Source organism: Cucurbita pepo, chromosome 20 (assembly GCF_057944985.1).
Source record: "Cucurbita pepo subsp. pepo isolate OVF chromosome 20, ASM5794498v1, whole genome shotgun sequence".
NCBI classification, from domain to species: Eukaryota; Viridiplantae; Streptophyta; class Magnoliopsida; order Cucurbitales; family Cucurbitaceae; genus Cucurbita; species Cucurbita pepo.
Genome location: NC_141817.1, coordinates 359232 through 382547, shown reverse-complemented (window position 1 = coordinate 382547; position 23316 = coordinate 359232). Strand labels below are relative to the sequence as shown.

The following is a 23316-nucleotide window of genomic DNA, read 5'->3' as shown; positions in this document are numbered from 1 at the left end:
ACTTAGAAGTCGAAGGACGACACAGAGAAATCTGAGAGAAGTTGAATGACGATGACAAGTGCTATGACGTGAGACTGCGAGTGCGAGAGTCAATACTTCATTTCACTTATCCAGTTACTCTCAAGGTCGAAGACGAAACGCTGCATAAGATGCGAGACAAAGTCTCAAACTCGGGGGTCAAATAGTAGAGAGAGAGAATTAGATAGACAGTCTGTATATGTGCCAGAGGCATGGAAAGACGCACACGATGACTCTTAGGCTTGAGTTCTCAGATTAGCAGGTTAGATGTATACCCTAATAGGATGTTGAGGATTTAAGATACCAAATTTATTATTTTACCAAAAAAAAAAAAAAAAAAAACACAACAAAATTTATTTTTCGCATTAGTCTAAGGTTAAAAAAATAAAATTTAAAACTTAAGATTAAAAAACACGTGCATACAAAATTTCTAGAGAAGTATAAGCCAATTTGTGTTCACTTATGTTGTGTATGCTGGCATCAGTCGACATGTCGTTTGTATTATCAACAGGCCGTCCCAAACTCCAGCCCATATATGGTATGAGAAATCGTTATAAAGTTACCGACGTGTCGTCTAGCGATAGTCGACAAGTCGGCCGAGTCATAACAGTGATCTACCCGCCACTGCGAGAGAAGCTTTGTACACAAGCCAGAAGCTCCTGCCGTCGCGAGCTCCTGACTTTCTATCTTCGATTCATTGTTTGGTTATGAAGCAGTGAAAATGTTGTTTCAGATTCCCCGATTGACCAGCTCCCTCAGGGAGCCATTCGATGTCGACCAGGCGTATCTCCATCGCAAGCTCCTTCTTCAGAATCACAAACCGACCCAGTATTATCTCTCCCAATACAATTTTTTTTTTTTTTTTCATTTCTCGTAATTGTTCTGGTTGTGAATTCAGCTTTAAGACTTTGAGAGTCTTAGCTGATTTTGGGTTGAATTAAAATGTTATTAAAGCAAGGAAAGCGGACTCTATAGTGGATTGGGCTAATGAATGATTTGCGAATGCATAGCTGCTTAATTTCTTATATCCTTTGTCCACTCCATCAATCTGTGCATTACCCAATTCGATTTTTCTATCGTTTTCGCGTATGCTCTGTCTGTGAATTTCAGCTGTAGGAGTGTCACAGTCTTGACTGTTTTTGCATGGAAGTAAAATACGAAGTAAAGCTAGGAAAATGGACAATATAGCGGATTGAGCTAATGGATTGATGGTTTTTGAATCTGAATACACAGCATCTTGATTCTAATATGTTTTTTTTTTCTTTTTTTTTTTTCACTCCATCAGTCTATGTGCCAAATTGAGCTAGTTCTTTATGCTGAACGTAATGAAAATTTCTCTTTTTTTAATTTTTTTTTTTATCATGTTATGCAATCTAGTTCTGTAACTTCATCTGGCGAGTCAGAGATTGCACGGAGGATAGTGTATCAATGGGATGAAGGTACAGATCATTGTCACTTACCATCTTTATGTAAATTTGGTCGTGAATCTGCATAGTGCTTAGCTTCTTATGGTGTTATTTCCTTGATCGAAATCGGTGGAGCAGCATCCTTTGAAGTTCGACAAGCCTATAAGCAGTTCATTGCGGGAGTTGTTGGATTGGTGGACAGAGAAGTACCATCGGAGGAGCTTGGTGAGGTAGCGCTGACTATTTATCGCCTTTTTGGAGAGCAAAAAGAAGAGAATGATCTCAACTGGACTGCTAAAAACAAGTAAGAATATGGTTGCCAATATTCAATTTCTGTTTCTTAAAGATAAAACCTGAAAGCACAAGTGTTATTTTATGTTTATTAGATTTTTCTTGTTTTTATCTCAAAACACAGCATAAAAGAACTAAGGTTTCTTGAATTAGAACTCTTTATAGTACTTTTTCACGTTGACAAGTTAAAATTACCATCACAGAAGCTTTGGACTGTAACTGTGAATTGAGCATGTTTTTGGGATGTTGACTTCTTCTATTATTTTGAAACGCAGAGAAGAACTGCAAAAGCTTATTGGCCATGCAGTTTCAGATGCTAGGCTGCAGAAAGTTGTTTCTCTAGCTCAGAAACTATTTACTTTGCAGCCAAGGGATCATGCAACTACATTTCTGGCAGAGAAGCATGTTAATAAGGGTGACTCCGAAGTGGAGTTTGGCGCTGATCTTGTGTTTAGAGAACCTGCTAGGTTTATGGTGGATGTGTCACTGGAAAATTCAGATTTACTGGGCAAGGATTTTACTGCACCTACATTTTATGACAGACAACATGTGCATGATGATTCCATTAACTTTGATCTCTCTAATGAAAGAGGAAAGTTAAATTTGAGTTGGTTGAGGGATGCATGTGATGAGATAACCAGAAAAAGTTCCTCACAACTTTCCACTGATGAACTTGCAATGGCTATTTGCCGAGTCCTTGATTCAGAAAAACCTGGCGAGGAGGTAGCCAAGTATATATATTTATGTATTTATATATGTTGAATATATTTATCATAGAACTTGCTTATTTTGTAACATATGAACTCTCTCTCTCTTTCATTCTGAAGATAGCTGCAGATCTATTGGATCTTGTTGGTGATGGAGCATTTGAGTTTGTTCAAGATCTTATATCAGTAAGAATATGAACTTAACTTTGATGAAAATCCTTGTTTATTACGTTCATATTTCCCACCCCTAATCTTCCCTTTCTCTGCTTTCTTTCTTTGTTTCTTTTGGGTGTGGGTAGGAGGAGGGTGGAGAGTTAAGTGAGAAATCTTATAATGGAAGGTTGAATGTGCAATAATTATTAATATTTTAAATATTTAATTTTGACAAGAATTCTATTATTAATTTTTGTTTTATTTTTTAAGTAAAAAAAAAAAAAAAATCTTTCTCAAAGTGACATGGTTGATGTTATTAACTTTTCTTTCCCTTCTTGTTATAGCACCGAAGGGAACTTGTAAATGATATTCATCACGGGTTAACAATAATAAAATCCGAAAAAACGAATTCAAGCTCTCAATCTCGAATGCCTAGCTATGGAACTCAGGTATGATCTGGATCTATGATTTTAATCAGAATAAGCATTGACAGATGGAGAAATCTCTCATCAAGCACCTTGTTTTGAATTTAAGGTTACTGTTCAAACAGAGTCAGAAAGACAAATTGATAAGCTTCGACGTAAAGAGGAAAAGCGAAATAAACGAGGAATTGACTATGGTACTGATAGTGATTTCTCTGCTATAACCTTTTCTTCGCTAGTTCAAGCAAGTCAAAGGAAAAGTCCATTTGACGATCTTATTGGTTCTGGTGAGGGCGCTAACTCCCTTACTGTTAGTGCCCTTCCTCAAGGAACACAAAGAAAGCATTTTAAGGGATATGAGGAGGTTATTATCCCCCCAATCCCAGCAGCACAAATGAAACCTGGAGAAAAGCTGGTAAGTCTTTTTATTTTTGTTCGATTTCTTTATCTCTGAATATCTTTGTTTAGTCAATAATTATAAGAAGGCGTACCATGCAGATTATGGCTAAGATGCAATTGTAAGCTTTTCAGAGTTCACTTAACGATTTTCAGAGTAACTTTAATATAATAGTGTTTGAAGAAGATAACCAACCCAAAAATAAAGTTAAAATTCCAACATGTACTATGATTAATTCAAGGAGAAACATTATGGTTTGATGCCTACAGATTTTCTATTAGGCCAGGGCAGAATAAGTTTGAACTAAAAGTAAATTAACAGATTTGGATTGCCAAATCCCTCAAATTTTATCAAATATATATGGTGCTACAAAGTTAGTTTCAATCTTTCTATGAACATGGTAGAGATTGAGTTTTTTAATCACTACTTTTTAAAATCTTTGATGTTTCTGTCTCCTCCTATTCTAGTTATAATGTTTTCACGGCGCAGTGATTTCTTTTCATTAATAAAATCAGGGTGCCATTTTTCCCCTGATTAATTTTCCAGATATTTTTTCTGTAAGAAATGGTACTTACTAACGCCAGACAATATTTATCAAACTTCTTAAGAACTGGGAATTGAAGTTCCTGTTCTTTAGAAACTATTCTTTATTGTAATCTGTTGAGACATGTATATATTGAAGGCATTTAAAAAATGAGATTGTATGATTTTTTTTTTTTTTACGGACCGTAAAATATGGACCACTAGACTATTCTTTATATACTCGTGTTTCATTTAGCTTTACTTGTTTCAGTAACCATATTTTAAGTTTTTGATTCTGCATGTATTCTAAAATTTTCTCACATCTAATATTGTATATGTATACATTTTCTTTTTTCATTTGCTATCAGATTGAAATAACGGAGTTGGATGATTTTGCTCAAGCTGCTTTTCGTGGATTCAAATACTTAAATCGTATACAGAGTCGCATTTTTGACACTGTTTATAACACCAATGAGAATATACTAGTGAGTTATTTCCTTTCTATTTGTGGAAACTGAAATCTTGAAATTGTACAGATTATCTATCGTGTTCTGATTGTATAATTATTTTTCTTGCAGGTCTGTGCTCCAACAGGAGCTGGGAAAACTAATATAGCCATGATCTCCATTCTCCACGAGGTTTGTACTTCAATGGTTGTAACAGAAATGCCTTGCTCATTTGTTTGGATACAATATTCTGGTCGTTAATTCATTTATGGTGGAGTAACATCCGTAGCACAGGCCTCTCTGAAATGGGATATGTCTTTATAGAGGTGATAGGAGCTGAAGAGTTGCATTTACCTTGATATTGTCATCTTTGTGTTATATGATGTATACTAATAGATTCTTTTTATATTCACTTGATCATACAGCTAACTGAACTGGCATACAATTATTTAGAATAATTTTAGGCTGATGGTGGCTTAAATGATATTTTCATGCTATTGGGTTATTTTAGTCTTTTCAGGTGGTGTACATTTCTTAACCCAAATTTAAAGAAGTATATGAGTGACATTATGGCTCTGCCAAGCACAGAAAGATATTTCTTAAACTTATGCAGTGAATGAATTACGGGTTTGTTTTGAGTTCCAGATTTCACAGCATTTCAAGGATGGATATTTGCATAAAGATGAATTTAAGATAGTTTATGTTGCTCCTATGAAGGTAAATAGCTTTTAGATAGCTTTCAGTTTGTTTTTAATTCTCCGGTGAGGTTTTGGCATGACAGCTTCTTTTCTTGGCTGGTGTATACATCCTAGGCGCTGGCTGCAGAGGTCACATCTACTTTTAGCCATCGCTTATCTCCCTTGAATGTTATTGTAAGAGAACTAACTGGAGACATGCAACTTTCGAAGAATGAACTTGAAGAAACTCAGGTTGCTTTACTAAATTATTCATTGTAAATTTTCTTCTCAGTTGTTTAAAGTAACAAAGGTTGTTTCTGCTTTTCAATTGACACCAGATGATAGTGACAACACCTGAGAAATGGGATGTCATAACTCGCAAAAGCAGCGATATGTCACTGTCGATGTTAGTCAAACTCTTAATTATTGATGAGGTACATCTTCTAAATGATGACCGAGGGCCTGTAATTGAGGCACTAGTTGCACGAACTCTTCGTCAGGTAAATTATTCTTATACAAGTTTTCGTTGTGTTTTATCTGCTTGAAGTAGAAGTGTTTTTCTGAATCATCGAAATGAGCATAAGTTAGTATACCATTTTACTACTAGTTGTCATGGCATGTTTTCATTCATATCAATATATTTCTGAAATGGTGCTTTATTTAGAATTCAAGGAATATATAGTGTGTTCATGAATATTAATTTTTCTGTATGTTGACAGGTGGAGTCAACACAATCAATGATACGTATTGTTGGCCTTTCAGCCACCCTACCTAATTACTTAGAGGTTTTCCTTTACCATGCTCTGAAAGATCCTTTTGTATCATCATCTTTTACTGGGCCATCTTGAACCTCATTATTTTTGGCTAACTGATTATAATCACTCTATCTTGATCTAGGTTGCACAGTTTCTTAGAGTGAGTCCTGGAACAGGACTTTTCTTCTTTGATTCTAGCTATCGTCCTGTGCCTCTTGCACAACAATATATTGGTATCAGCGAGCACAACTTTGCAGCTCGCAATGAATTGTTAAATGAAATATGCTATAAGAAGGTATTTGTATTTGGGATCTATGCCAGATTCTACCTTGGAAAAGAACATTGATTTAACATTTCAATTTAACACATTTGATGTCAGGTTGTTGATTCATTGAAGCATGGGCATCAAGCAATGGTGTTTGTTCATTCCCGAAAGGACACAGCAAAAACAGCTGAGAAATTGGTATACTATTTCCATTCTGTTCAATTTGCTAATGGTCTTCAACTTTGCTTAAAGTTCATACACACATCAAGAATTTTTTTTTTGGCCACCAGAGGAGCAAGCATTTGATCACCACCATGTATTTTAGTTATTTTTCTTTTGATTATGGGAGCTCTAAATGATTATGGGAGCTCTAAATGATTATGAAAGGATTTTGAATCAATTTGGCTCCCTATGATTGTCAATTTTATATAATGAACTAGAAACCTTTTTCTTTAATCTTCTTCTTTTATTAAATTTATTTTACAAAGAAGTGGGATTGACTTGAACTATTCAACTATTATGCTTTTATACAAAAATAAGTTTAGATTCCACTCTATGGAAACAAACATGAATTGGATATATCCAAAGGGGATCTGGTGAGAAAATTGTCTAATCAAATGTTTCTAAAGTTGTGGGTGCAAGAAATTATTCAGAATACTTATTAGAAAAGTAGTGGGGTTGTTTTTAGTAGTTGGTTTGAGAGAGGGAAGGAAAACCTGATTATGGGCTTTAAGTTGGGAAATGGTGAGTTCATCTTACTCATTTACAATATGTAGATAATATTTTCTTTTGTTCAGGAAGATTCTCTTGTTAACGACACTGTATTCACATGTAGGGAAACTTCCAGTCACAAGATCAATAGAGCCAGCATTGATTATTGTGAGGAGAAATCTTGAGATGAGATATTACATGAGCTATTTGCTGATGTATCTTGCTCTATGGATTAGAATATTATACTGGCTGTCTTTCACATCTTTTGTGGCATTTTCAGTAGACTTGAAAAAACAAAGAAAAGAAGTCCATCATTACTTAATTCTCTCGATTATTGTTAGAGAAGGTTATTCCTTTATGAAAAATTTGAAAAATTTAGCGGGCAAGTATTGGAGTAGGTTTTGTCTAATTTGTGGATGTGCCATATGGCTAAGATACTAGGTACTGCATTTATGTGCAAGTCCAATCAGATAATAGTTAGAATTTTCACTTTTTTCGAATTGACGATCAGTCATGTAGTAGTTAGATTCTTCCTGTTTCTTGAAGGATATTTTTCCATTTCCCACCGTATTTTTAATTAATTATTTTGTTGCATAGTTGAAATTCAACGGGTAATAGTTTAATCTCATCAAATTTTATCTTATATGATCACTATTTTACAGTGGACATATTAGTTTCATACTTTCTTTCCCCTAATTTATTATGCATTACGTAGGTCGAACTTGGCCGAAAGTATGATGATCTTGAGCTATTTAAGAATGATGCGCACCCACAGTTTGGTATTATCAAGGTAAATACGTGAAATATGTTTGTACTTGTCTTATGATCCTGGCCTACCTTTTTTCTAATAATTCTTTTGCCCTCTTGTTAAAATTATGCATTTCAGAAAGAAGTCATCAAATCCAGGAATAAAGATCTCGTAGAACTTTTTGATCATGGGATTGGTGTACATCATGCTGGAATGCTACGTTCTGATAGAGGTTTAACTGAAAAGCTCTTCTCTGATGGACTATTGAAGGTTGAGCTCACTCACTTCTTGTTAAAGCCTAGTACCTCGGATTATTGACTGATTGAGTGGTTATTTGCTTTAGGTTCTTGTTTGTACAGCCACCTTAGCATGGGGTGTAAATCTTCCCGCTCATACGGTTGTTATAAAGGTAAAAGTGTTGTTCAAATTGTGATATTGTATTGTTTCTGATTCCAACAATTTGGGTGCTGTGCATGGGTTCTTATGTATTGGCATGGCACTCTGGAGTGTTTTTGTTTTGGCCTTTCAGTTGCTCCTTAGCAACATTGTTTATATACTCTCAATGAAAGTCCCAATCTTGGAGTCCTTTATTGTACTTTTCTCTTCGGTTGCTCTAGCTCTTGGACTTTGCCAGCATTTTTGTATGGTTACCTTTGGTTGTCTTTATTCTTCTAAATGGAAGTGATTTCTGTTGGAAAACTACTATATTCAATTCTTATTAAAAAAAAAAAAAAAAAAACTACTATATTCATATCTATCATATGTATGTAAAATTTTACAAAATTAAAACCTAAGTTGCAAAGATAGAAAAACTAAAACACACCTATATGAGGGATCACACTTTTATCAAGGCACCTCAATAATTATAGTTAATCAAGGTTAAGGTATATTAGTGACCACTTTTGATTATCGTTATTTGATGGGTAAATATATTTTAGACCTCCAATCATGAAGGTTTATTCCAAGAAGGGTAGACTTAGTTCCAAATGTTTATAAGGAGGTTTAGTTTTAGTTTGTTACCTGTATTTGAAAGAAGTTTAGTTTATGTTGGTTATCTTTTCTTGAAAGTTCGAATGGAGAGTTAGGGAATGAGTTCAAGCCATGGTGACCACTTGAGATTTAATATCATATGAGTTTCCTTGGCAAACAAATTTAATAGAGTCATGCAGTTGAGAATAGTTGAGGTGCATGGAAGCTGGTTTAGACGCTCATGGATTGACTAATATGGTAGGGTCAAGCCCCCATTAGAAGGAATTTACAACTTTCTAGTTTGTTATGTGTTTCTCCTTATGTATTGCTTGGTGTTCTGTTTTCCAGGGGTCATGTTGTCGTGTTGAGTCAGTTTGTCAGGGTGTGGAGAGAAAGTTGACCTCTAGAATTTGTCACAAATCTGATGAGTTGTAATTTCAACAGTGTTATCTGATAACAAATATGGATGCCAATCAGTATATCAATTATTTAATGAGTAGGTGTATTCATGATTTGTTGCTCGTTGCTTGCTTTGGTATTGTTATAATGTTGTCTGCATGCTTCACTGCTATTTTTTTACTTCATAATTATCTTCTGCCAACTTCTAGGGCACCCAATTATATGATCCAAAAGCTGGTGGATGGCGAGATTTGGGTATGCTTGATGTCATGCAGGTGAGAGTCACTTATTTCACTCATGTTATACATGTCCTAAACGATCTCATTTTCAAATCTCATAATTTTTCTTTTTACCTCAGATTTTTGGACGAGCTGGGAGACCTCAGTTTGACAAAAGTGGTGAAGGCATCATAATTACATCTCACGATAAACTTGCCCATTATTTGCGATTGCTCACAAGTCAGCTCCCTATAGAGAGTCAGGTACGTATGTGTGCTATTGTCAATCTTGGAGCTATGAAGTATGTTCTTTTTTTGTTTTAGCAATAAATGAACACTTATTTATTTTTAATCGATTTTTTTTAATTAACAAATCACCTTTCACTACAATAATTAGAAAGTATGGAAGAATACCATAAAACTATGACCAACCGACATTAGGACTGCATGAATTACCAAAAAGGTGTTGGCAATCAGAACAAGTGGTTACTAAAAAGAAGGTTTAGGAATATGAATCCATAGAGTTGCCAGAATGAGGCACTGCAGATCTTTCTATACGCTCTACCGAAACCTAAAAATACTCCTTCTTTCAAATAAAATATTCCAAAAGACAACTAATACACCAGCTTGCCATAGTTAACTACCATTATCCTGGAAGAAGAAAATACGCCAAATTCCTCCACTTTTAACCACTGAGATGTCAAAAGAATTCCAAAACAAGCTTCTTGCTGGAGTCTCAAGAGAACCTTTCTGCTCCTTTCTTGATGATAGCATGTCCACTTTAGTTTTGTGATTTTGAAGTTTGTTGTCTCTCTTGTTTACTTTTTGTTCTCTCTTGGGAAATAATAATAATAAAAATGAACTGAATATAAGCTTGTTGGGACCAAGGAAAAAAAAGCTTAGGCTCTGTAGAAGGTGCTGAACCTCATTTCTAGGGCGACAAGTGAAGAAAAATTTGAGTTCTCTTCGTGTTTTTCAATCGCCAAAAATTGGAGTGGAAAAAAAAAAAAAAAAAAAACAGAGGGCAGGGGTACGGTGAGTCAACCAACTGAATTACACATACTTTCAAGTGAAACACCAGAAGGATTTTTAAACCACACTCAACAATTATTGACTCCTCGGATTATAGAATTGTAAAGCGAACTAACTTATCAATCTCTCCCTGGAAAAAAGCTATACAAAACATGAAAAACCAAATAAAACCATTATAAGTTGGCCTAGTGACCAATAAGGACCAATGTCAACAGTATAGGGCCTAGAGAGATAGGTTCAGGCCATGAAGATGACCTATTTAGGATTTAATATCCTATGAAATTCCTTGGAAACCAAATGTTGTGAGGTCTGGCGGTTATCTTGTGAGCATAATCGAGATGGCTCGGACACTCACAAATATAAAAAAAGCACAAAAACATAGGAAGGAGAATTGCCTCTGACTGAATAACTGAGGAAATTGTGGAGCTTATGACAAAGGAGATGGGGAAATTGTGACTGGGGGGTATTGTTTCTAAGCCATGGATCCTCCCAAACATCCACTTTGCAACCAGACATAGAACTTAACAGATGATAGACGACCTGATGCTTTATATCTCTATTGGATCCAAGTTTTCTTCAAGTTCACTAATTTCTTTTTGCATCGAGCGGATCCAAGATATACTACTTACCAGGCTAAGAGTACTATAAGTCGAGCTGATTCTTTTGGGGCAAGGATGCTTCCTTGTTTGTCTAAAAGTTGAGAGAAGAATTTTCTTTCATTTTGAATAGAAACCTGGTTCCCTGTGTCTATGGCCATCTCTTTTCTTTCCTGACATTGTTGGTAAACTTGTTGGAACTTGACGATTGACTCCTTTGTCCTTTTTCATGCTTTCATTATATGAATTGTACTCTATTCGAAAGACTTCTGAGCAAAGATTTTTGGTCAGAAAAACTTTATATTCATTTTCTGTCTGCTTAGGCTGAAACATGGACCAAAATAAATGAACCATAACAGCCTATAAAGCTAGGTTTCCATGGACGTAGGGGAGGGAAATAAGAGGCTGGTGTGTAGTGGGGAACTGATTTGTTATCTTTGCACGATTTAAATTATAACTTCATACCCTGATTAAAGCTTTCTTGAACTCACGAGTCCTTGTTCTTGTGCATGGCTCCTTATTCTTAAGGTTTGGTAACACCTATGTTTATGAAAATTTAAATTTTCTTTATTCTGCAGTTTATTGGTTCTTTGAAAGATAATTTGAATGCGGAGGTTGCACTGGGTACTGTAACGAATGTAAAGGAAGCTTGTGCCTGGCTTGGATATACATATCTCTTTATAAGGATGAGACTAAATCCTCTGGCATATGGTATTGGATGGGATGAGGTATGTTTTTAAGTTTGTTGGTGCAAACTAAGAGATGGATAATATGTTCTTCTATTATTTAGTCTTGTTTGATCCTACCATATCAATGTATTTGTACATTTGGAATATCTGTACAGAATCTTGTTTGCTTGTAAATTGTAATATATGTTTGTCTACAGTACAAAATTTGAATGAAGTTTGAACTAAGAAATGTTAACCACAAGTCTGTCCTTCAAGGAAAATTAACAATTTCGGAACTTTTTTTTGTTCATATTTACAATTTAAAGTTTTCCATTTTTTTTTTATGTGTTTCATGATCATAGTATTTTCTGTTATTCTTCAGAAAACCAGGATTCTCCTTTGAAGCAATGGCATGCGATGATGCCAATAGTCTTATTCAAAATTGTCTGTATCATGTTTTTATTTATTTTATAGGGTATCTTTTGATTTGAATTTGGTAGGTCATGGCCGATCCATCTTTGAGTTCAAAGCAAAGAGATCTCATAACAGATGCTGCACGTGCGCTTGACAAATCAAAGATGATGCGTTTTGATGAAAAAAGTGGCAACTTTTATTGTACAGAGCTGGGCCGTATTGCCAGCCACTTCTATATTCAGTATTCCAGTGTTGAGACGTATAACGAGATGTTGCGACGTCACATGAATGACAGTGAGGTTGTTGATTGTGACCTATTGTTATTCTTTCTAGATTTTTCCATTCACTTGGTCATTCATATTTTATTATTTACTGAATCTGTTGTTTTTTCTCTGTTGTCTTTCCTTTATCACAACCAATCACGACACTGATGCTCATAAGGACTGATTGATTTTACTGTATAATTTTGTTCTTTAAAAGTGAAGATTGCATACTTCATATTTTCTTGTCTATGCTCGTTAATAATGTAGATATCTTTTGAGCTAACTGGTCTGTTGCGTCTACAGATTATTGACATGGTTGCTCATTCTTCTGAGTTTGAAAATATTGTTGTTCGAGATGAGGAGCAGAGTGAGCTGGAGATGTCAGTACGAACATCATGTCCCTTAGAAGTTAAGGGTGGCCCATCAAATAAACATGGAAAAATTTCCATCCTTATTCAGGTTGCTTTGTTTAAAATTGTTTCTAACTTCAAAAAGGAGGATGAAAAAACACTTGCTAATAGTGGTTATTTTATTTCAGTTGTACATTTCCAGAGGTTCCATCGATTCCTTCTCGCTAGTCTCTGATGCTGCTTATATAAGTGCTAGCTTGGCTCGAATTATGCGAGCTCTATTTGAAATATGTTTGAGAAGGGGTTGGTGTGAAATGACATTGTTCATGTTGGAATACTGCAAAGCTGTTGATCGTCGAATATGGCCACACCAACATCCTCTAAGACAATTTGACAAGGATCTTTCTTTAGATGTTTGTCTGAACTCTATTTATTATTCCTTCAGATTGTCTCAATTCTATTTTATTATTCCTTCAGACTTGTTTCCTCTGTTGAAGCTCTCCGTTGGATTTCTTATTTTCCCGTTTTTTTTTTTTTTGTGCTACCAGATATTGCGTAAGCTTGAGGAGCGAGAGGCCGACCTGGATCGTCTGCAAGAGATGCAGGAAAAAGACATAGGAGCACTGATCCGTTATGTACCTGGTGGAAGAGTAGGTTTAATTATACGGATGTTCTAACTTGTTTATTATTATTTTTTTTGTTAAAGATATTCAAACTGACCTATTTTCCCCCTGTTTTCTTATTGAAGTTGGTTAAGCAGTATTTAGGATATTTTCCACTCATCCAGTTATCAGCAACTGTCAGTCCAATAACAAGAACAGTCCTAAAGGTAAACTTTTGATGCCATTCTTTATATTTTACTATAAGTTGTCTCGAGAGGTCACTCTATGGTAACCTTGAACTATTGGCTGTAATCAGACATCTATAATGTTATTAGGTTGAGGTGCTCATAACGGCCGATTTTACATGGAAAGATCGTTTTCATGGTGGTTCACAACGCTGGTGGATACTAGTTGAGGTGATAACTTTCCGTTCGGGTGTAATAGTGTATAATTACCTTTTCTTGTAGAACTCTCACTCTACAACTTATATTTGCTGTAAAAGGATCTTCACTATGCTTCCGGTTAAATTAAGGAAATGCAATCATGGAGAATTTTGTAAAAACGCTCTCTGTTTTTCAAACTATTTCAAAGAATTATTCATTCACATATTAACATCTTGCACTTGGAATTGAAAGAAACTTGATCCAATTGTTTCTAGTTTTTCAATTGTATTTTTGAAACGAGGATGAACATATCTACTCCTTTTTTCTCTTTTGTCATATTCTTCCCGGTAACAGTTGTTTTACATGTTGAATTATTGTGCATGCTAGTTTATGATCAAATTGTCTTTTAGCTTCTGAATTACCAATGTGCACGATTATTTGAATAGGACACGGAGAATGACCACATCTATCACTCTGAACTTTTCACGCTGGCAAAGAAGAAAGCTAGAGAGCCTCAAAAGCTTTCCTTTACTGTCCCAATATTTGAGCCACATCCACCTCAATATTATATTCATGCCGTTTCTGACTCCTGGCTGCAAGCAGAAGCATTTTACACTATATCTTTCCAAAATTTAGCATTGCCGGAGGTAATTACTTATTTACGTCCACTTTCCTTTGTATAGATAGCAAATTTGTATTTTTCATGTTACTTTTATGCTTTCAAAATTTTGGTTTAGATGTGGAAGTTGTGTTTTTTTTCAGGCCAGTACGTCACACACTGAGCTCCTAGATTTGAAACCTCTTCCAATAACTGCGCTTGGTAACAGAAGTTACGAATCCTTGTATAAATTTTCACATTTTAATCCAATACAAACACAGGTTTGTAAAAACCGTTGACTCTTAAATCAGTTGAAGTACACTCAACCTTATCGGTGTTGCCATATCTTTACTTATTGTTTGATGCTTCTGCCTGGTTTGCACAGATTTTTCATATGTTATATCATACAGATGATAACATTCTGTTGGGTGCTCCCACTGGGAGTGGAAAAACCATATCTGCTGAACTTGCTATGCTTCGCCTCTTCAATACTCAGCCTGATATGAAGGTAAAATATCTCTCCAGGAAAAATTAAGTATTGTGCGTAGATAACTCAAAGTACTAGGAGTGATGGTTGTCAGACTTTTCTCCAGTGTTAAAAGTTGCCCAGTGGGGAATTGTCGGATGTTGATGTTGTTGGATCAACTTTCTTAAATGTTTCCTTTAAAATGAATGAAGATGGTCACTATGCATCAATATTTTCTTTGGTACAAGAACCTCTCTCCTTTAGCCAAGTGAGAAAACAGTTGAGCCAAATCAACATCTCTGTGTTTCTCTCTTTTTCATTTGTTTTTCATTTTGGGGCTTTCGGCAGTTCGGGGTTTCTTTTCTTTTGGGTATATGTTTCCGTTTATGTCAGTTTATCAGGTTGGATCTCTTGTTGAACTTATAGTGTAACTTTTCCTTTGTAATGCAGGTTGTCTACATAGCACCTTTGAAGGCCATTGTTCGTGAAAGAATGAATGACTGGAAAAATTGTCTTGTTTCTCGGCTTCACAAAAAAATGGTTAAATATTACATCTTGGATCTTTTTTACTTTCTTTTTGGGGATGTTGTGGGTGTGTGGGTGGGGGGTGGGGGTGGTTCTTGCTACTCTTTGATATTCAAGTTTCTCAATGATTTTGGTTTCAGGTTGAAATGACGGGAGATTATACCCCTGATTTGATGGCACTTTTGTCAGCTGATATTATAATATCAACCCCTGAAAAGTGGGATGGTATTAGTCGAAATTGGCATAGCCGAAGTTATGTTACAAAGGTGAATTGACACACAATTAGATTACTTTTTGGAGAATGAAACAAAAGTTTGATTGCTCGCATTCTCTAACTTAGCTCTCCTACCATCGAAATTTCTTTAGAGGTCTATGGAGAACACCTTTTGTTGCACACTACAGGCTACAACTAGTGTTTCCATGGAAGTTTCAATCCCTTAAACGCCATAGCTGGCACAAAGAGAGAGAACTCCATGTTTCTCCTACTCTCAGTTTTTATTACCCTTTACTTTTAGGCATTAGTTAATGAAAATTGCTTTCCTCCAATTTCCCTAGTCGTGCAAGTCCAAAATGACAGATTCTTATTCCCATATTCGTATCATTTTGCATGTTGGAGGCACATTATTAACAAATGACATTTATAATAGGTTGGACTAATGATTTTGGATGAGATCCACTTATTGGGAGCAGATCGAGGACCCATTCTTGAGGTAGTTAATTATCAAGCTTATCAATTTAATTCATGATGCCTTTGATGGATTTTATCTAAACTTATTCACATTCGATTTTGTATAACGCATTGATAATAATATTGCATCAAACATGTTAAAAGTTATATTAAACATAATAAATGATTCTTAAAGATAACATTTGTTGCACATGATTTTGTGAAGTTACTGCTTGAACTCTTAATTTATGCTGTGCTTTGGCTTATTTTCGTGTAAGGATTCCCTTAATGTCAGTTACATTTCAGTGAAGATACAGCGTGCCTCTCATCAGGAGAAACTTTAATGCTTAATCCAACCCACATTCTTTCCAATTGGATGACTTGTCGATTGAATTTACTCAGCAGACCTTGGAGTTGATTTAAACTGAACTAATGAATATACATTTTTCCCTTTAAAAGATTTAGGGCTTGATAGCGTAGGATTCACATTCGTTTATATTACTCTCTCTTTTAAATTTATTTCCTCTTTTGTGTCACAGGTTATTGTTTCAAGGATGAGGTATATATCATCACAGACTGAGAGAAAAGTTAGATTTGTAGGCCTTTCAACTGCTTTAGCGAACGCAAGGTATGGAAGCACGACTGAATTATTTATCATTCTTAAAAGCAATAAAAATTGCAGTCTTGTTCTTCTGTTCTCAAATTTCTATACTATTTGATTTTGTTTTCTATTCCAAATATTTTTAGTTGGGAGAAGTGTCTCCCCATGATAAAGAGCACACAAATACACACAGATGATGAACACAGTAAGTATGCGGAGCAGTTAGAAGGAATGTTTGGAAGCATAAAAACAGAGAGATAATAAAAGAGGAGATCAGAAGGCATTGATTTAGCTTATGTGCAACGACCTCCTCTAGACAACGAGCTTCTAACCTAGTAGCATACCTAGATAGGTGAAACACCAAGCCAGCTTCTAGTTCCCATCTTCGCATTGCCAAACCCAAACCACCTTGTGCATATCTTGGTTGATGCTAGAGCCTCAACACCGTAGACTTAGATTAAACTAGATGATGTCTAAAGAGCTTAATGCGATAAAGCGTTTTTGTTGATGCTTCACCAAGCGGAGCCATTCCCAGTGTACAAGTATTGGTTTTGTCCTTTCTTTTTATAAATAAAAGATATGTGACCTGTGAGTTATCTAATGTTGCATCTTCAAATTGCTTCCGAAAGCCTACGAAATAGACTCCGCTGATAATACTAGATAAGTATGAGTACGACCCATTTTCTATTTCCTTTGTCTGAAACTGTAAGAATGTTTGACGAATTTCTTGCTTGGTGCATCTATTTAAATGCATCTTATGGTTCAAGAATAGCATCAGACTTTTCATGGTGTTGTTGATCTTAAATTCTAAAATAGGGTGTTCATTTTGATGTTTTGGGATTTCATGTTAGTCTATAACACTCTCATCTTGTTCTTTTATCAGCAATTTGGGTGACTGGTTGGGTGTTGGAGAAAATGGACTTTTCAATTTCAAACCAAGCGTAAGGCCAGTGCCTCTTGAAGTTCATATCCAGGCAAGTAAATTCAGTGTCTTGAAAGGACTTGCTTTTTTTTTTTTTCTTTTTTTAAATTTTTGTCCAAAAAAAGGTTGCTTAAAAAAATATTTGATGGTGAACATTTCTATATTTACTCTATGGTTGAATCTTGGGTGAATTTAAGAGACGGCATACCTATACTTAATGATTCTTGCAAGGTTGTCAAAAATAAGTTTTTGCTTAGTTTTATTACATCTATTATGTACCAGTGCTTCTGAAACTCTGCATTAAGAAAGCTTCCTCGGAAACTTGGTCTATTCAATTGGACTTTAATCAAAGGAACAGAAATTTATTGAGTGTTTCCCTATGGTTTGTGAGTCTTCTTATTAGCTTCTATGCCACTAATTGCTCTGATACAATGTCTGAAGAAACATAAAGTAATGTATTCAAAATATGTTTGTCTTTAGTTCTTGTCATTAACCCTAATGTAGACTTGATGCTTTATTTATTGAAATTTAGATAATGTGGCATGATCCATCATGCAGTTGGATGTTTTGGCATGATCCCACTAATCTAGACTGCCTCAAAGTTCTAAGGACCTAAAATTTAAGCTTTCTAGAATTAGGATTTTATTAACTTTTCATTGACGTGGTTAAGAAAGAACTTTTCATTGATGTGGTGAAAGTTCCGGAGTTCCAAACTATGATACTAATTTCCAATGCAAAAACAAAAGAAATAAAGTAATTCAGTAAAATTCTCCCTATTAATGTCCACTCAATCTAACGCTCTGAAAAAACTTCCCCATCTACAATTTATTACAGAACTTGAATAACTACTAGAGTCTAATGAAACACATAAGGAACAATTAGCTCATAGGGCACTCTACCACCCCCACTTAATTCCAAAGAAAAGCTTGAACAACACAGATCCACAATTTTTTGGCTTTTCCTCAAAAGCATCAACTATAAACATTTTATCATAAATTTATTTTGTTTATGCTTGCTAGCCCTACTAATGAACGTTTTGATATTTTTATTCAGGGATATCCTGGAAAGTTCTACTGCCCTAGGATGAACAGTATGAATAAACCAACTTATGCTGCCATCTGCACTCATTCCCCAACCAAGCCAGTTCTTATATTCGTCTCATCTCGTCGTCAGACAAGACTCACAGCATTGGATCTTATTCAGGTGAGATCTTGATTACTATGAGTAAAATCTCCATTGTTTGCATGGTCAATTGGGTATTTAGACTTTAAGAGCTCACTGCAGCTTCAGCGTTGGTTCCTATACAAGTTTCCTGATACAACTTATGCTTTCTAAGTTTGCTAACAACAACCCGTTATCTAATTTTTTGTTTTTATTTTTATTTTTTATGGTTCAAGTTTGCAGCTTCAGATGAGCATCCTAGACAATTTATTAATATGGCCGAAGAAGAGCTTCAGATGATCCTTTGTCAAGTTATTGATCAGAATCTCAGGCACACCTTGCAATTTGGTATCGGGCTACACCATGCAGGTCTAAATGATGGGGATAGGTCTATGGTTGAGGAGCTGTTTGCAAACAACAAAATTCAGGCATTTCTGTTACCCAATTGTTCTATCTATTCTACCAGAAAAAGTCCAGATTCAATACAATAAACTCTCTTTATATTTTACTGATTGAGCTTTTCAAACTATCTAATGGTAGGTATTGGTTTGTACTAGCACATTGGCTTGGGGTGTGAACCTTCCTGCACATCTAGTTATTATCAAGGTGAAGCATACTTTTCTGTTATTTGTTTAATTTAACGTTGTTACTGTAAGCAGGTAATTTTTATTTATCTGGCATTTGGGCTCTGAAACTGAAAAAAACTTTAACATACTGTTTATTTTTCAATCAATTTCTTAAGTTTTTTACTAACATGCTGCAAGCAATAGAAATCTCTCTCTCACCCTCTATGTCTAGCTTATCTTAAATTTCCTTTTTATTCTGGAGTTTTTGGTTCAACCTCGTTGATAATTACTGAGCAATTATATTTTAACAGGGAACAGAATATTATGATGGAAAATCCAAGAGATACGTTGATTTTCCAATCACAGATATTCTGCAAATGATGGGTCGTGCAGGTCGTCCACAGTATGATCAACATGGAAAAGCAGTTATTCTTGTTCACGAACCAAAAAAGAGCTTTTATAAAAAGGTTAACCTATCTCATCAATTTATATATTGTTATCCAATAATCCTTCATTCTGACAGTCTTGGTTCTTATAACTACTTTCAGTTTTTGTACGAACCATTCCCTGTTGAGAGCAGTCTGAAGGAGCAGTTGCATGACCATATCAATGCTGAGATAGTTTCGGGCACCATTTGTCATAAAGAGGATGCAGTGCACTATCTTACCTGGACATATTTGTTTCGTAGGCTGGTAAAATTTCTGCAAGCATGGTGCATTTCCTTATGCTTGACCAGTGCGTGCTGGTGTTTGGTTGTTGAATGCGATGTGAATTGAAATGTTTACCAGGGAAATGAATTGATCTAGTAAACGATACGATCTTTTAATCTGTCAAGGATGTTGTCCTTTGCGGAAGTTCTCACATCGTTCTTTTACAGATGGTAAATCCTGCTTACTATGGACTTGATAGCATGGAACCTGAAACTCTAAGTTCGTACTTATCTAGGTAAGAACACTTTTTGTTAGATCCAGCGGAATTTCTTTTATTTGCATTTCGATTGTCTCTGGATGATGGTATATGTGGTGAGCATTTTCCTCCAACAGTTTAGTACAAAGTACATTTGAGGATCTTGAGGATAGTGGATGCATAAAGATGGATGAAAACAGTGTGGAGCCAACGATGCTGGGCTCAATAGCATCTCAGTATTACCTCAGCTACATTACTTTATCAATGTTTGGCTCAAATATATGTCCAGATACGTCACTTGAAGTAAGTCATGACTATTGGTTATGGGTCCAATGTGAATGTTTAGTTTACATTTTGCCCTCTTTGCATAGTTTCTCACTATGTTTGTTGCCTGTAGGTATTTTTGCATATCCTTTCTGCTGCCTCTGAATATGATGAGCTTCCTGTGCGGCATAATGAGGTAGTGCTCTTTCTTACATGTTCATTATTACTTAATTGCAGTTGTTAATGACTTACAGACTAACCAAGAGCCATATAATCAATGACTTGTCGGTAAAGAACTACATAAAGCATACATTTTGTAAGTTGTCACAGAAGAATTTTGAGGACAATAATCTTTAGTGAAATCGTTTCCTGAAACATTGTAACAGATTATGTGGTAGGCTCAGTTTAATTCCTTTCCACTTTTCATATAGCTACTCTGACATGTTAGCAAAACACTCTGACATGTTACCCAAACCTTTGAATTTTTTATGTTTTTTTTTTCATATCATTTACTTTGAACTGATTGATAATAGCGTATAAATATCATGTAGTCCGATTCTCATTTATTCTCTTTACTATCAAATTTATTAAGGAAAATTACAATGCTGCTCTATCCGAGAGAGTTCGATATGCAGTGGACAAAGATCGACTTGATGATCCACATGTGAAGACAAATTTACTTTTTCAGGTTTTTCTTTCACTTTAGATGTATCCTTTTGATTTGCAAATCGACTGTTTTTTATGTGCTAATCTTAAATTTGGTCTTGGTTTTTTCCATCTCTCAATGGAATTCAGGCACATTTTTCTCAGTTGGAATTACCAATCAGTGACTACATTACCGACTTAAAATCGGTGTTGGATCAAAGTATACGCATTATTCAGGCCATGATTGATATATGTGCCAACAGTGGATGGCTGTCAAGCTCGATTACTTGCATGCGTCTGTTGCAAATGGTCATGCAGGTCATTCTCTTCATAGTTTTTTCTTTTTCTTAACTGTTCATACTTGGAGAGAAGAAATATAGACTAATAAACAAACGTACATGGAAAGGTAAAAAACGGTAAGAAATCAATAAGCTATGGAATAAAAGGCTCAGTGATAGAATAAAGGGATTTGGAAAGGACAAGCAAAGCGAGCTTGCAACGGGTCCCACATTCAACACAATGATTTGGAATTTAGATTGGCTAACTATTTGTTCCTTTCTACATGTTTTTCCTACGTCTTAGCAATGCTGTTCCGTGCTCTGTTTCTCTTCGTGGTAGGAATTTTTGACACACTACTGATACTTCTTTATCCACTGACAAGAGAAGCGAAGCTTCTAGATAACCGTACCCTTTCATTATTGTTATGTGTTTCATATTCTCCTTGCTTGTTGTACTTAAGAATCCATTGCCTGAACTCTGTATAATACCATTCACGTTTCAAGCCGATGGGTATAGTGTAGAATCGAGAAAATATGCCACGAGACATGCCTTTTAGTCTATTTACCATTGTTATTTTCCATGTTTGAGATATTCAAGGATGTCAGACAGGCATTATCCTTCCTTGCAATGTGGGAAACGAACTAGAATAAAATTTGCGGACTTACATGATATTTTTGAAACTTTCAGGGCTTGTGGTTTGATGTAGATTCTGCATTGTGGATGCTGCCATGCATGAACGATGACCTTGCAAGTTCACTTAAAAAATCGGGATATCTTACTCTGCAGCAACTGTTGGATCTTCCTAAGACAACTTTGCAAAATTTGATTGGAAACTTTCCTGCATCAAAATTATCTCAGGTCAGAAATGTTCTCCATGATATTTCTACATGCCTTTTTATATCCAAGGCATTAAATTTCCATTGACGTTTCAACATTTACGTTCTTGAGTTTAACATGGACGTGAGAAATGAATCAATATTTTTACTATGTCTCAACGAAATATAGAAAATATCAACAAAATGTTACTAATGTGATAGTTTTATTTTTAGTTTTTAATTGTGAAATGTTTATTAATGTTAAATATTTTATATCGTTTATAAAAAAAATATTCATCCACATTAGTAACATTTGTTTACTGTTTTTACAGGATTTGCAGAATTTTCCTCGTGTCCAAATGAAGATAAAACTTCAAAGGAGGGATGAGGACGTTGAAAAACCTCCCTCTCTTCACATAAGACTGGAGAAGATAAGTTCGAGGAAAAACCGATCCAGAGCATATGCACCACGCTTTCCCAAGGTAAAATTCTCAGCTCCATTCTTGACTACAAAGTTGCTGTAAATTAAACTACACGTTGTTTTGCAGATAAAAGATGAAGCATGGTGGCTCGTACTTGGTAACACTGCTACGTCGGAACTGTATGCTATAAAGAGAGTTTCTTTCTCTGATCGCCTGGTCACAACCATGCAGTTGCCTAAAAAAAGAACTGATTTCCAGGTTCAAGTTCTCACCAGTAACTAAAGTTCCTGTGTTCCCCTCATTGTTTTCCCTTTCTCCTCGTCTTTTTTTTTTTTTTTTACTTTTGAAACTGAATTAGTGTAGAGATTTTGCTTTGAAACTGAATTCTTAAAAAACAAACCCACTTAGTTTGGATTTTTATAATCCTCGCCGACATCGACTTTCATGAATACATTTGTATGTTGAACTATCATGAACGTTCTGACATGCTTCTAATACTTTAGATGTGGTATGTTTTCCAGGAAATGAAGTTGATTTTGGTCTCAGATTGTTATCTTGGTTATGAGCAAGAATACTCCATTAAAGAAGTGATAAGTGGAAGCAGTTGATCCAATTACGACCTTTTCAGTATCCAAAGCAAAGTCCAATGGCCTGGACTTGAGAGAAGACATTAGATATCACCACTGGAGAGGTAGAACGACGGGCTGTTAGAGATAGAAAGAGTTACCATACATTTACAGGCATTACTTGATATCCATAAATGGGTGTTTTACGGGGCATTAGAGTTCAGTCATATATGAATCTCCAGTGTAAATAAACCGAACCAAATAGTATGTTCTGAATATATTTAACATTCTAGTTCAATGATGGGAATCTGGTTTAGATCAATTTTCAAATTTAACCATTTGGTTTACTACCTTGTTCATTTGATGCCTAAATACAATTAAGTTCAGTGTTGCTATCATCCCTTTGTTTCTCGCTCATTGTATTATGCTAACGCAGGCAAGTTTGGTCTAAATAGTAGAAGGGGAGTAAAGTGCATCAATCAACAGATCCCAACAAAATCAA

At 35.3% G+C, this 23316-nt stretch overlaps 1 protein-coding gene across 2 annotated transcripts; it reads left to right on the top strand.

The window, feature by feature from the left end:
* Positions 1-607: 607 nt before the first annotated feature.
* On the top strand, positions 608-23212 carry LOC111783002 (U5 small nuclear ribonucleoprotein helicase). 2 transcript variants are annotated; one of them, XM_023663868.2, is made up of 49 exons: positions 611-846; positions 1396-1457; positions 1563-1728; positions 1991-2438; positions 2543-2608; positions 2920-3024; positions 3110-3412; positions 4285-4401; positions 4495-4554; positions 5008-5079; positions 5175-5291; positions 5378-5539; positions 5759-5824; positions 5937-6089; positions 6174-6257; positions 7486-7560; positions 7657-7788; positions 7862-7927; positions 9096-9161; positions 9245-9367; positions 11310-11459; positions 11900-12112; positions 12380-12535; positions 12615-12839; positions 12975-13076; positions 13175-13255; positions 13364-13444; positions 13858-14058; positions 14174-14290; positions 14395-14517; positions 14926-15015; positions 15141-15266; positions 15648-15710; positions 16207-16295; positions 17152-17242; positions 18244-18393; positions 18588-18779; positions 18892-18957; positions 19229-19384; positions 19466-19609; positions 19795-19862; positions 19961-20126; positions 20221-20283; positions 20680-20775; positions 20883-21050; positions 21699-21869; positions 22159-22308; positions 22375-22506; positions 22770-23212. In XM_023663868.2, exons 1-49 carry the CDS (start codon positions 740-742, stop codon positions 22854-22856), a joined length of 6267 nt encoding a protein of 2088 aa, XP_023519636.2. In that variant the 5' UTR covers positions 611-739; the 3' UTR covers positions 22857-23212. The 2 variants fall into 2 exon arrangements, 1 of the variants encoding a protein (XP_023519636.2); XR_015414683.1 differs by lacking the exons at positions 21699-21869; positions 22159-22308; positions 22375-22506; positions 22770-23212 and having other exon boundaries at positions 608-846; positions 20221-20403; positions 20883-20909.
* The last annotated feature ends 104 nt before the right edge of the window (positions 23213-23316 follow it).

Coding starts and splice junctions, on each gene's coding strand:
- LOC111783002 (XM_023663868.2), top strand. CDS start 740: ATGTTGTTTCAGATTCCCCGATTGACCAGCTCCCTCAGGGAGCCATTC. Junction 4,402..4,494: donor ACACCAATGAGAATATACTA/GTGAGTTATTTC, acceptor TTTTTCTTGCAG/GTCTGTGCTCCAACAGGAGC. Junction 19,863..19,960: donor CTAAGTTCGTACTTATCTAG/GTAAGAACACTT, acceptor TTCCTCCAACAG/TTTAGTACAAAGTACATTTG.